We start from the raw sequence: 14,843 nt of genomic DNA, 5'->3' as shown, positions 1-14,843 counted from the left end.
GTCCATGGGGTCGCAAAGAGTAGAACACGACTGAGCAACTTCACTCATGAAATAATCTCTAGTTAAGCAGTGAGAACCCCAGCTTCTAGTTTCATTGTACTGCAGTCATTATGATCTCTATTCAAGGTACTTAATCTTTCCGATTTTCTTATTTTCTTTATACCTGAGATAGGAGTAATAATATCTTATTTCATAGCATTCTTTTTAGTATAAATTCGACAGTATTCATGAAAGACTTAGAGGTGTGAGAAAGAGCTTATTCTTAAAGTGGTGTTATGCATTATAAATTCATTGCAGTCAGTTTTCTTTTAATTAAAAATCATATTTCATGCACATCCTTTTAAAAAACTAATCTTCGGCAAAGATATGCTTCTATTCACTGAGTGCACTGCGCATGCACAAAATCACAATTTTTCAAATCTGTGTTCAAAACAGATGTAAATGTACACATCATGGTCAGAATCAGAGAAGCAGGGACATCTGTTTTTAAGATGGATTTGCTCATAGCTTCAGTAGGAGAACCCAGTGCTAGGGCAGTATTGAGCTAATGGCGGCGGAGAGGTGCTCTGATTGGTAGCAGTTCAGGACCTGGCGCTGGTAAAATATACCTTACGGGAAGAAAATATTACAGATCCAGAATTCACCAGAACTTTTGTTTTTACATAGCAGGACTTTTAATTTAAATGATAATGTTCCTTTTCCTTTTGAATTGCTGCAGTATTGAGAAACCCCAGACAATAGACATGGACTCAGGAGCAGCTCTGTGCTGAATCTGTTATTTGCTACATTCAGCTATAAGAACTGATGCTATAGACATTTGTTTTTTAATGTGTAATGTCACAGTATCATTTTTATCTTATATATTTTATACTTTATACATTTATGCTATATATTTAAAATCTTATGTATCCGCAAAATATTCCACTTTACATACATACATATGTATAATTTAAAATTTTAAACTATGAAAAAATCTTGTTTACTCACCTAAACTTTATTGTTGTCATCCTTAATTCATCCACTGTGAGCAAAATTCACCTGGCCTGCTTCTGTTCTGGTTTGTAGCCTTTTTCACCTCCTAAGCATAGGTAGCCGAGTGTAAACTCACCCATCCACAACAAAATTTGTCCCATATAAAAATTGTCCCATTCCACCCAGCTTGCTGAAAGCCTGTTTAAAATATTCCTCATAAAAGCACAATGTGGTTTCTGTGATATATAAACTTTAAATGGAGCTTATCTCCCAAAAAAAATACCTGTGGGTTGAGTCCTTGAAAATGCGTACTTCACCTTCCCTCTTTAGAAGTTGTGGGCTTCCTTTTAGTAAGACAGGAGGTTCCACTCACCTTGTTTCACACACTTTGTGCTGATTCTCCAGCTAGAATTACTTCAGATTCTGGTTTGGGATCTACATCTTGGAAAATATTTCCTTCTCTTTTCCCATCTTCTGTTGTAGGTGTTCTTTTGGGTCAGAAGGAGGAGAATGTTGCCTTGTTTTGTGACACCCTAAACCCATCCCTTTTCTCAGATTACCTTAGATGCCATGTCTTTCTGTGAAATCACAAACCTTGTCCTGTTACTTCTTTGATTTGTCTTCCACTGTGAGCCCAACTTCCCTTTGCTAATAACGCGTTTTAACAGAACCCTGAAAACGCAGAATTCCTTTGTGATCTGAATATTCTTTCAACTCTGCCTGGGGAAAATAGACACCCTGTGTCTATTGACCATTCACAAAGCCCATTCTTGGCTTCTGGTGGTTAGATGACACTGGTTGGACGCGGTGTGAAGCATCCTAGATAGTTCGGTCTCTGTCCTTCCAGTAACTCGAGAGAGACACACTTATACTCCAGACTTACCGGAGAAGCAAAACTTGATAACATATCTGAAACTAGGATTGTTTGTCTCCATTATAGAGTCCGGGAGAAGCTACAGTAGCAGAAGCTCCATTCTTAAAGCTCTGTTCGCCCTTGCAAGGACAGACTGACAGAGCTTTCCAAGTTATCCTTTTTATAAAATTTAAGACTTACTGTAAAACATTTAACTTAATCTTTTATCTGAGTAATAATGTCAGAAAGTCCTCATGACGGCTGTCCTTCTAAACCAGAACCAGGTATGTAGAGTTCAGGTTCAAATGTGCAGTGCTATTTCTAGTGCTTATGAGAGGATGCTGGAAATGCCGATCATTAGGAAACAGCAGTGCCTGTTTTCTTATTTAAGGTGATTTCTACTTAAAGAGGATTTTAATGTGTGTATTATGTACATAGAACATGAAGAACTAGAGTATTTCCAACTATGTTAACTATACCAAAAGAATAGCAATGGATAAGTGCCACAGTGCAAACTACTTTGAAAGCTATTGACTATTTTCATTGGCTGACTTATTGCCATTGTGATTTACATAAATGACTTTAGGTGGGCAAGTTGGTGGCAACTGAGAGAAATTCTGTAGTTGAGTTGCACTTTCTAAAGCTTCTGCTCAGCTTATTCAGGTCTGCATCCTGATGTGTTTAGACGCTACTTTGCGTCTAGGTTTGTTACCTTGTTGTATCTAGAAGAAACTGTTTTAAGAATTTCCTGGAAGAAAGATCAATTTTTAGCCAAATTGCTATCTTTAGGACATTTTAGAATAGAGAAGCTTTAGTTCCTTATTAGAAAGAGTCTTGAGGTACTTAGAGAAGGCATGTTTTTAAGATAGTATCATTTCCCGACTCTGAGTCTCAAGGTGTTTAGTAAACCATGCTCACATTATCCTCCAAAGTAGCTATCTGGTCTGTGCTGGTTTTTTGGAAAATGCATGGGAATGATTAGTATAACCAAGTACCTTTAATCCTTTCCTTTGCTAGGAGTCTTTGTTTATGAGACTTAAGTAATTATCCAGCTAACCTTCAGTAATTCTGAAATAATGAAGTAGTATTTAAGGAGTCAAGGATGCCAATATATAAACCTAGAAGAGGAGTGAAGAGTAGAGGTGGGCAGGAGTTCAATGCTGGAAACTCTTAAGAATTGGCAAGGCTTCTTCAGAAAAGTTTAGGGAGGCCCGCTTTTAACATGCCTCTATGGGACAAATAATAAAGTGAGATTGGCTGTATTTCTTAAAACTGTTTAATATGTGAAGAATTATTAACAAACAAATGCAAAAGTTTGAGTTATGTCAGAATTGTAAAGATAGCACTGAGTAAATATTGATGTTTTCCGTTGATTTTTCTTTTCTTTTTCTGATTTTGGTTTTAAAAAAAACCCACAATACAAGATTTACCATTATAACCTTTTTCAGTGTACAGTTCAGTAAAGTATATTTACTTTGTTGTACGATAGATCTCCAGAACTTTTTCCTATTGCAAAATTGCAGTAAGTTGATTTTTATCGAAGTAAAGTTGAAGGAAAATTGATACATGAGATTATCAGAACCAATCATAAGTTTGTGCCCAGTATTGTACTCCAGGAAAAAAAAGGTCGTCCTCTGTTTCTAGCGTAGTTTGTAACCTCAGGAATAATTATTCTCTTTCTAGGACAGAGATAGAATAGTGGGGTATAAATGTCTTACCAGCTCTTGACCTAGGGCACCTCAGCTTCTCTGGGTCTCTGTCCTCTTTTGTAAAATTCAGATATTTATCCCCTGCTTGTTCTGAAAAGGATTTAAAGGACTTATAAAAATGTATGCAATACAATGTGGTCAAAGTAGAGACAGAATAGTAAGGATAATTGTAGACCAATAAAAATAAAGGGAAGACGTAAAATCGCTGGACCCTTAAAAAGGTAGCTTAGAGTCTCAGCTGGAGGCTTCTCCTAGCCAGAGCAAAAATGATACAACACCTGCCACATTTAATTCTGAGGCTATCATGAGGATCAAATGAGGTAATGCAAGGAAATACATGTAAATAACTGGAAAAATATACCATTTTTTGGTACATTTCTTGATGACCAGAAAGAATAAATACCTCCAAGAAAGCAAAATAAACCTGGAAAAATATTTGTCCCGTTCTGCTTTGCAGATTATAGATACAAAAAAGATGAGCTTTTCAAGAGACTAAAAGTAACAACTTTTGCCCAGCTGGTAAGTTTAATGATCTTCCATTGGAGTAAAGACTATCTAATTCGTGCTACTTTCTGTATTTCTAAATTCAACTCTGAGTAATGTTTGCAGAGGGTTTTTTTCTGCTGCTTTATATTTCACCTATGAGAGGGTTAATTGATATGAAACTTTTTTCTTTGAAAAGAATTTTATACAGTAAAATATACATTCTACTTTTTAATTATCAAATTTGTAGTTTAAGTTTTACTTTTCCTTAAGTTTTACTTTCCTTTTTTATTTAAGAATCTAGAATTCTGGGTTCTTTATTGCTTGGACATATTTCTCTGTGGAAAGCAGGTAATATCCCATCTATGACTGTACTGTTTTTCCAAGTCTTTCTGCCATGGGCTATTTTGTTACTTTAGGAAGGTCACTTTCTTCTTTCATTTGAAAATTATGGACAAAATGTCTCTCTGGCCTCCAAACAAGGGTTCCAGTGATGTGCAACTCAAGGTGGATGTTAGTCTAATGAGCTGTGAAAGTGATTTATTTATTTTTTAATTTGAATTCTACGTACCATTTTTAAAATGTTTATTGGAGTATAGTTGATTTATAATGTTGTGTTAGCTTTAGGTGTACAGCACAGTGAATCAGTTATTATATGTATATATCTTCTTTTTCAGATTCTTTTCTCATATAAGTTATTATGCAATATTGAGTTCCCTGTGCTGTACAGTAGGTCCTTGTTAATTATCTATTTTATATATAGTACTATGTGTATATTAATCACAATCTCCTAATTTATCACTTCCTGCAACAGAAAAGTACTTTAAAAACTGTGTGTTGGGTGTACAACATTGTAATCAATATATCCATAGTTACATTTATTTCTTCATTGAATGAATAATTTCTAATACAATGCTGTTATGCATTTTTTAAGAAATAGCATGTTATATTGAAACTAGAATATACATGAAGGAAGTTTTAAACTCTTACTTATGTTTCTTGTCCAAAATTATCCTTTTGGTCTTTTAAGTTTATTGTGTAATGTTTTAAACAAGGTTTTTCTTCTGGAATGAAGAAAATGTAATTACTGCTGTCAAAGTAAGAAGACTTGAGATTTAGTCTTCAACTGGGGACACTGACAGTTTCTTAAAACAGGACATCTTTGATGTTTGATATTTCCTTGTCTTCTGTTAAGAACAGAATTGCCTCTGTTTAAAGACAAACATACACACATCTACACATTTCATTCTGTTTTCTATCAGGTCATCCAGGTTGCGTCCCTATCTGATCAAACACTGGAAGTGACAGCTGAGGAGATTCAAAGGCTAGAAGGTAATGAGAATTGAGGATTTGGGGAAAATGACAAATTGACCGTTTGACTGTGGGATCCTGTGCTGTTGTGTTCACAGGGACTTTGATGTATCTGTCTGTAATTAGATTGTGACTCTCTGAGAAATGCTATCTGGTGCTTTGCTAATTCTTATTTCTTTAAAAAAAAAAAAGCTGTCTGGTTTACTGGTTGTAACATTTTTAGTCTTCAGTGTTTTAAATGTGTTTAATATACTAATTAATTTTTTAAACAAATATTTTTACTGCTCTCTGTATATGTACAGGCCACAGAGTTAGGTGCTATGAGACTACAAAGATGAAAAAGACACAGCTCTGCTTACATGGAGTCATGTGAATTTCTGTCATATGAGTAACCTTGTCTTTCTGTTATTATTTTCCTCCCCAACACATGTGTGTTCCTCCCCAGTACATGTGTGCAGGTACTCACCCTGGCCTTCAGGGTGTGGGATCTCAGCAGGTGCAAGTTAAGGGTGAGACTGTCTCAGGCTGAGGAGCAGCCTGAGGAAAGGCGCGGAGAAGTCCGAGCGTGTTTGGGGGATCACAGAACCCAGTCTGCTGGGCTCTGAGTGAGGGTTATGAGATAAGGCTAGAAAGACAGATAGGCACCAGATCTCCTTTCTTAAATACCAAGTTGGAAAGAAAGCCTCTTAGGTGTCCTATCATGAAAAGAATCCACAGAGCAAAAGTCTTTATTCATCCTGAAGTCCTCAGCTGTCAGTGTGCGGCTGCTTGTTGAAGGGGAATGTTATTTTGTTAAGGTTGATGTAGGCCAGGAATTTGACTCCTGATTTCAAGACAAGTTTCTCAGGAAGTCTCAACGCCAGGTTTGTACAACTCAACTGTCATTTCCCTGGGCTTGTTTTTGTTAGAGAGGATAAAGAGAATCTGAAAAAGACAGGAATTTATCTTTTGACGGATGCCTCTCACACTGCAGAGAAATAAGGGCTCTTTGTAATAGAGATAATTGAGTCTCCTCATATGAGTACTCCCAGTTTTAACCTGGTTATTATAAAGTACCTGGATTTTGTCCTTTAATTCATTGTTGAGATTGCAACACCAGGACATATGGGCACATGCAATTTTCTCTTCTGAGATAAATTTGCAGAGCAAAATAGGCTCTTGTGAAGTAGGACACCATAATGTGTGAGTAATATTAGTGTTTTTAGTGCTCTATACAGAATAATAACTCTCTCAGGAATGCCTGTAGAGCAGATTGTATCTGTATACACATTGGTTGTTTTTGAAGGAATAAAAATACTCCTTTTATAATATTTATTTTTTCCCTGCTTTAAAATATATTTCTAGAAAATCAGAAACCTGTAAAAAAAAAACATATAAAGAAGAAAATTAAAATAACTAATAAACCCTATTAACATTTTGGTCTATTTTCCCCACCCAAATCCATATTCTTCGTATATAGTTTTGTATTATGCTGTTTTCATTGAACATTTTATTATGAAAAATTTACTGTGTCATTAAATAGATTTTGAAAGCTCAATTGTAAAGGCTGTGTTGTCATATAATGTCTAGCCTTTAGATATGCCGTTATTTATTTAATTATTCTCCTCTTGTTGGCCGTTAATGTTTTTCTGATTTTTCATTTTTATGAGAGAATGTTGTAATGTAAATACATAAATTTTTGTATGGTTCTGACTTATTTCCTGAAGATAAACTTCTGCAGATGGTCCAAGGGTGGAACCATTTTAAGATGCTCAGTGCTGATTCCACATTATCTCCAGAAAGGTTCTACTTTGTATTCCCACCAAACAAATAAGTAGACCCATTTCTCCCCATCCTAGCCAGTGCTGAATAGTTCTCACTTTTGTAAATGTTTCCAAGTTTGATGGATGAAAAGTGGTATATAATAGTTTTATTTTTAATTTATCTGAAAACGAGATTGAGCCTTGGCATACATGTCTGTATTTGTTGGTCATAGATATTTCTTCTTTTGAGGACATGTCCTTTCTTGCTTTTTTCTAATGGAATGTTCATCTTTTACTTACTGATTTGTAAAATCTTTAAATGATTTTGATCTCTTTATTCATTGTAAACCAATATAGCCTTGAAAATAAATGAGAAAAACCTTTACTTGATGTTATTAAGTTAAAAAACAAAAAGTAAACAACAAACCATAGTGTAGAGCAGTATGAATAGCGTCTTTCTGGATATGTAAGAAGGGGAGAAATAAATATATATAAAATATGTAGTTGTTTCATTTTTGGAAGGAGACAGATATTTGAAGGTAGTTCCCCTGGGGGAAGGGGCCTGACGGCCTGCAATTCTGGAGTGCAAAGAAGGCTTCCTTTCCATGTAAACAGTTTTATCTTGATTGCATTTTTACTTTGTGCATGCAGTCTTTTTTCTACTAAAGAACTACTTTTAAAACATTAATGAACTAAGTATATTAACCTTTTCTCACTTACATATGTCATGGATTTTTTTCCCTAATTTGTGATTTTTAATCTTCTTTGTGTTGACTTTTGACATATTTGAGGTTTGCATTTTTTCATGATTAAATCTATTAGCCTGTTGTATTTTCATTTTAGTGCTTTAGAGTCATAAAATCCAAAATAAGAAGAGGTTATCTAAGTTTGCTTTTTTAAAAATAGTTGACAGATTGTCCCAGCACTATTTATTTAATAGTTCTCTACCTACTGGTTTTTGTACCTTTAACATACATTAGATTTATATATATATATATATATATCTCCTAGGATTTGTTTCTGTGTTCTTTGTAACTTTCCATTGTTCTACTGCATTGTTTTGATCCTTTACCTTTCCAATATATGTGACTACTTGAAAAGGCAGGTTCTTCAAATTACATATACATATATCTTTTTTCTTCTCATCTTTAAAATCCTTTTAAGCTTTTATTTTTAAAAAAAGTCCATTGGGATTTGTTTTAAGGCTGAAAATTAAATTAGGAAAGGATTAACATCATTTCACTTTAATCGCTAAGTCAGGAATATGCACAGTATGTCACTGTCTCTTCATCCAGGTCTTCTTTAATGTCCCTAAGTAAAATTTTTATCAGACTATAAAGCACTTATCAGTTTTTATAGGGCCTTTACATTCTTTAATAGGTTAATTTTCTAGGAGAGTATATTTTGTAAGTAGCTATTATTGTAAATGAGATGTTCTTCATGTTATTTTCTTATTGGTATATAGAAAAAATATTTTGATTGTCAGTATTTATTTATTTTATAAATAGCTTATTTCTTTAATTAACCTTACAATCTAGATTAATTTTAAAATCTAACATATTTATGAATATTTTCCTTATTCTAATAGGATTCTCTTAAAGTTTCTAGGTATATTATATCATATGCAAATTAAAATTTGATATTCTCTTTAATAACTATACTTCTTATTTCTATTTATTCTCTCATTATACTGGTTAGAACAGCAAATTCTCAAACCTTTTGGTATTAGTCTTCCTCTACACTTAATTTTTGAGGACCTCAAAGAGTTTTGGTTTTTGTGAATTATATCTATTAATACTTGGGATATTAAAATTTTAAATAGAATTTTAAGGCTATTTATTTGCTATTTACCATAAAAATAATAATACTAAACCTGTTGCAAACATAAATAACATATTTTTATGCAAAATAGCTGTGTTACCAAAGCAAAAATATATTTGGAGCATAACATTGTTTCACACTTTTTGTAAGTCTTGTTAATGTCTGATTTAACAGAAGACAGCTAATATCTCATACCTTCTGCATTCAGTCTGTTGCAAATAGACTCTTTGGGCTGAAGTAACCTGAAGAAAATCTGGCCTCACCCAGATCTGTAATTGAAAAAAGGAAGAGCATTTTAATAGCCCTTTCATATAATATAGATATTTTTCTTTGACACTACATCAAAACTTGATAGTTGGTAACTTCTTAAAGGTTGGTTGTAGTGTGGAATCTAAAACCATATCAATGAACTTTTCATACCCTGTTACATTGAACCCATTGGTCTGTTTTGAACTCTGAATGTATTTTTTACTCATACATAATTTGATAACATCATTCATTGGTCATTGGAAAGTACTGATGAGGGCTTCCCTGATAGCTCAGTTGGTAAAGAATTCGCCTGCAATGCAGGAGACCCTGGTTTGATTCTTAGGTCAGGAAGATCCCCTGGAGAAGGGATAGGCTACCCACTCCAGTATTCTTGGGCTTCCCTTGTGGCTCAGCTGGTAAAGAATCCACGTGTAATGCAGGAGACCTGGGTTCGATCCCTGGGTTGGGAAGATCCCCTGGAGAAGGGAAAGGTTACCCACTCTAGTATTCTAGCCTGGAGAATTCCATGGGCTGTATAGTTCATGGGGTCACAAAGGGTTGGACACGGCTGAGTGACTTTCATTTTCACAACTTTCACTGAGTTAAGAGTTATCTTCCAAATGTTGACAAATTTCATCACACAATATCAAAAAGTCACATTTATTAACCTCAACACCCATCTTATCAGAAAAGTCATTAAGATGGTAAAGAAGTCAAGCTCTTGGTGGCAAATAGTTTCCAAAATTCTATTTTTGTTTAAAATTTAATCATTGCAACAAATACCATTGGTTGTTTTCCTTGAAATGAGAAATTCATCTAGATCATCTTTTAGAAAATATATGCCAAATGCACAAGCCTAAATAACTACAGTTTTCATGTCAGTTTTTCTTCCACATAAAAGTAGAGTCCAAGGCAAAAGCAGCATGAATCCCACACACACTTTCCCTTGAAACACCAATAGGATGTTGTTATATAGCAAATCTGTTGTATGTGGATTCCCCCATTTCATCACACAGAATATTTTAAAGGTGTGTTATTTAAGGAGGACATTTAATAAAAAATTATGATTATTAAAAAAAATTATGATTATTAATTTATCAGGAACTTTAAAAAAAATGTTAACCGCCATGTTTACCCTCAGTGCAATATCAGCATGATAAAAAAGACAAATAACATCGTAGTATTATGAAAATAGTTTTCACCTTTCAGATCCCCTGAAAAAGGGTCTTTGGGACTCCTGGGGTCCACAGACTACAGTTTGAGAATCTGTACATTAGAGAACAATTTAATAATGATCATATGAGTTCCTTTTCTCCACCTGCTTTCAGTGGAACTACCTAACAAGTAAATACAAATTCTGAGGTTAAATTTATTTGTTTATTCATTTGCACATTTTAGACAATGATTCTGCAACTTCAGAGCCTGATGCTGAAACCACTGCCAAGACCAACGGGAATGGGAGCCCTGGGGAGCAGTCGCCAAGCCCCGTCCAGTTCATAAACAGTGAGGGAGCCGGGGACTTTAGCCGCTCCACTCTTCAGAGGTGCTCTTATCAGATTCATGTTTTCACTGCCTTTTACCTTCATTAATCTATGTACCATGTCAGTGATTTAATTACGCCGCCAACCTGTTTCTAAGGTAATTAAATCACTGAAATCCCACATTTTCATCCCAGCCATTTGATTTTCTCTCTATATAAACGCCACCTCCTGAATCTTTTCACAGCATTCTTAGTTAATGCAAGCATATATTGATAGGAGAGCATTAATTTTCACTCCTCAACCCCTTTCTTCTGAGCTTTCCTATATGCAAGTTTGCTATTAGGACTCAGTTTTACAACCACTGTCTTTTGACTCAGAGAGTATGATTTCCCCCCTCTCCTTTTCTGGCTGCTGCAGCTTATAATTACCCTGTCTAGAATCAGAAGAAAAATAGAGTGCCACACACAGTGCTCTGATATTAAATAGGTGCAAAGGAGAGTGAAAGCAGCCTTGATGTCAACCCTCAAACGCACATGGCAGTTTCACGATGCAGCACTTCCTCACCTATATTCACTGTTGGTTATAAGATGGTACTAATTTTCTGCACATATCCATCCCTTCTACTGGTAAAACAGTTCTACTGGACAAGCTAGTTCTACTGGAGACAGTATTGCTATTGTCAATTGCACTACTATTATTTTCATAACTACTTCTGTGCAGGGACTCTAAAATTGCATTCAAAACAAGATAGACAAACAAGGCTTCCATGAGGATGTAGTTTCACAGAACATAGTTTTTTCTTCTTTGGTTCAACAAAATATGCACTCTACGGCATATAGTTGTAGCTTTTCGTTGGATTTAAAGGCAGAATTTGACTTGCTGTGATGGGAGAGCAACTATTGCTACAGACTAACTAACCTGTGGTTTGGCTTGTGTGTCTTCATATTACCAGAAAAGTGATCATCTTCTTATCCCAATGCAGATATTTCACTGCTTGCCATTTTGATCATAACACATGTTTTCTCCAACTCGTGTTTATGCCACATTTTGCCTATATTAACCTAGCAAGCAATTTTGGTAATTCTATGACTTCAGAAATGGGTCAGAAACAGACCTTCCTCTTTTTAATTGTAGTTTTTCCACTATCTTATCATATGCCACAAAATCTAAAAGCCTTTTCAACCTTAACAGCGTAACCTATAAAAATTTAAGTGACTACTTAAATTAAAGACATTGAGGATAAGACATACTGGATAAGTCACAGTATATGAAATATATTAAAACACCATTGTTACTTTATGTTACATATAATATACATAGAAATGTCTTCAGTTTTCCTGTCCTGTCAACCTTATTCTTTCCTTTTGCTCTGCTTTCTTACACTCATCAAAATTCCATTGGATTAACTGTTCGCCTCTTTCTTTCTCTGAATGCTGCCCTTGTTGCTGGAGGCAGCATGTGCCCTACAGTTTCTACCCCCTCTGCCATGCTAATGACCTAACATGCACTCTCTGAAGGTGAGTATGGGCAGTGGATCCCTTCCTTGGTGTCCAGGGTGATAGAATAAGAGTCTATCCATAGTACCTTGCATTCAGAGACAGAACTGAGACACCATATCCATTTTCCTTTTTCTTTGAAGTGTTTTTTGAAAAGACATTGAGCACTCTTGTCACCATTCTGAAGAAACGCATTTGACCTTTAAGCCACCCACCCCTGACTAGTGTCTGCCGACCTACTTTTTCACTTGCAGCGTCATCAGTGGTGTTGGGGAACTGGATCTAGACAAAGGGCTTGTGAAGAAAACAGAGCCCAATACCAAAGACAAACCTTATCCCGACTGCCCTTTCCTGCTGCTAGATGTGCGAGATAGAGACTCTTACCAGCAGTGCCACATTGTTGGAGGTAAGAGAGAAAGGCTTTTCAGTGTCTCACTCCCAAGAACAGAGCCCAGTCCTGAGCCCGGGCTCAACCCACACCCTGTGGTCAGCATAGTGCTAGCCAGATGGGTTCTGGGAACCTGTGAGTTGGCTCCACCACATTTTCTGAGAGAGGCTGGGGAAATTCTCAGGGGGATCAGGGGCCCAGGGCTAAATGTCAGAAAGAGTGAAGCAGTGCTTCCTGTCCTTCACTGTGCCCTGTTCTCCTCTCTTTCACGGAAGTATTTAGGTTTATCACTAGTGAGTTTGAAAATATGTTTAACTCTTAGATGTTAAACCAGCTAGGGATTGGGGCCAAGTTATACTGAGAACTACAAACTTCCTAAGCTTTTTCTTCTCTTTGCAGCTTACAGTTACCCAATTGCAACTCTGTCTAGAACAATGAACCCTTACTCAAATGATATTCTTGAGTATGTATCCTTTGTTGCACTTTAAGGATTTGGGTGGTATAAGGATTGTAAGAAGCAAATTTACCGATATTAATTACTTAACTTAGCATATTTTAGAATTTGGATCCTTAACTATTGCTGAGGCTGCTTTCTAGCCTGTCCTGCAGTTGGACAAGAAATGTTAGATTAACAGTTAGGATCTATTGACAGTTAGTCCTAAGACATTTTTTTCCCCAGAAAGCTGTTGTTGTTGTTGTTGTTGTTTTTCATTTTCCCCAAGTAAAATATAAGGAGTGAATTTTTTCCTTCTATTTTAATTTTTTTCTTAAAATTTTAATTTGCTTTGCTCATAAAAATCATGCAAATAGAAAATTTAAATACTGAAAAATATAAAAGAGAAAATTGAAATCCCCAATAACCACACAATTGAATAACAAACTCTTATGGTATCTTTTGTGTATTTTATTTCAGGTGGTCTTCTATGTAGTCTTTTTAACAAAGTGAAAGTCACACTTATATATATAATTTAGTGTGTTGCTTCCCCCACTTCCTATTACAGTGAATTTCCCCACACTAACACAAGCTCTTTATAAACTTTGTTTTTGATGCAGTAAAATATCTCATCTTTAGATTTACTATAGTTTACTAAATCATTCCTCTCTGGAGGACTGGACTTTTAGGTGGTTCCCACTTTTTTACCATTCTAAGTAAGGCTACAGTGGACACATTGGGCACAAAAGGTTTTATGTTTTCTCATCAATAAATGGAGGTTATAATAATTGCTCTCCAGGATTGTACAGATGAAAGGGCCAAAGAGTATACAGTATGTAACTAGTGCCATCTTGGAGATATATATATATACACACACACACACAAAAAGGATACCAGCTTGTGCTGGTTTTCAGCACAGGAAAAAAAAATCCAGGATGCCCTGAAGAGAGGTCGTCCCATGCTCCCTGAACTCAAGATAGGCAAACGTTGACTGCTTTCCTTCCTTGGACACTTCTGTATAGTCTAGGAGCATTAGCTCAGTGTGGTCAAACCTTAACTCATCTGACTCTTAGAAGAATGCCCATGGCAAGATCATCATCCTATATGACGATGACGAGAGGCTGGCCAGCCAGGCGGCCACCACCATGTGCGAGAGGGGATTTGAGAACCTTTTCATGCTTTCCGGAGGTGAGGGGCTATGTTCTGCTTAGGACTTAAAAGGCAAATACTTGGACTCACACTCCTTCAGCTTCACTCCTAGAGTTTCCCCCCTCCCCTCTCCTGCAGAGCTCAGAATTCAGTATTCTGGAAAGAGAAAAAACCATGCTGGCGGAAGGGAGTCAGGATATGTGAAACTTCCCTTAGCTCAATCAGCACATGTTTCTAATTCCTGAAAGAATGATGTTGCTTTATGGCTCTGTAAGAAAGCCTCAGTGCTGAAGACTTGAGCAAAGCAATTTCTGGTGGAATTCTCAGAATCCCACATAACAACGGACATTTTCTGGTGTAATTTACTTAATGGTGAAGCAATTAAGAAAGATTTCCCGTCCTTGTGTTGAGGAGACACGTGGGCTCCTTTCCAGGTTTGCCTTGGCCTCACCATGCTAACAGTGCTTTTTCTGATGATCTTCCATACCTAGGTCTAAAGGTTTTAGCTCAGAAATTCCCAGAAGGACTGATTACAGGTTCCCTGCCAGCATCTTGCCAGCAGGCCCTTCCTCCTGGTTCTGCCCGGAAACGATCCAGTCCCAAAGTGCCGCCCCTACCAGCTGAGAATAAATGGAGATTTACCCCGGAAGACCTAAAGAAGATAGAATATTACCTGGAAGAGGACCAGGGTCCTGCAGACAATCCTAGTAAGATATTTTGACCTTTGGAAATAATGTTTCTGTAGAACTTGAGATT

At 36.1% G+C, this 14,843-nt stretch overlaps 1 protein-coding gene across 2 annotated transcripts in view; it reads left to right on the top strand.

The window, feature by feature from the left end:
• CEP41 (centrosomal protein 41) overlaps nt 1-14,843 on the top strand; it is a 46,769-nt gene that overhangs the window by 30,829 nt on the left and 1,097 nt on the right. For both annotated transcript variants that reach the window (XM_055421270.2, XM_055421269.2), the window contains 7 exons: nt 3,992-4,053; nt 5,280-5,349; nt 10,539-10,683; nt 12,372-12,523; nt 12,905-12,972; nt 14,012-14,126; nt 14,579-14,794. In XM_055421270.2, the coding sequence (XP_055277245.1) occupies nt 3,992-4,053; nt 5,280-5,349; nt 10,539-10,683; nt 12,372-12,523; nt 12,905-12,972; nt 14,012-14,126; nt 14,579-14,794 (828 nt within the window). The remainder of the gene's footprint in view (nt 1-3,991; nt 4,054-5,279; nt 5,350-10,538; nt 10,684-12,371; nt 12,524-12,904; nt 12,973-14,011; nt 14,127-14,578; nt 14,795-14,843) is intronic.

The sequence above is a fragment of the Moschus berezovskii genome, chromosome 3, assembly GCF_049115385.1.
Source record: "Moschus berezovskii isolate FMDL1 chromosome 3, NW_MosBer_1.0, whole genome shotgun sequence".
Classification (NCBI taxonomy): Eukaryota; Metazoa; Chordata; class Mammalia; order Artiodactyla; family Moschidae; genus Moschus; species Moschus berezovskii.
Note: the sequence above shows the minus strand (reverse complement) of the source record. Positions and strands in the feature narration are given on the sequence as shown.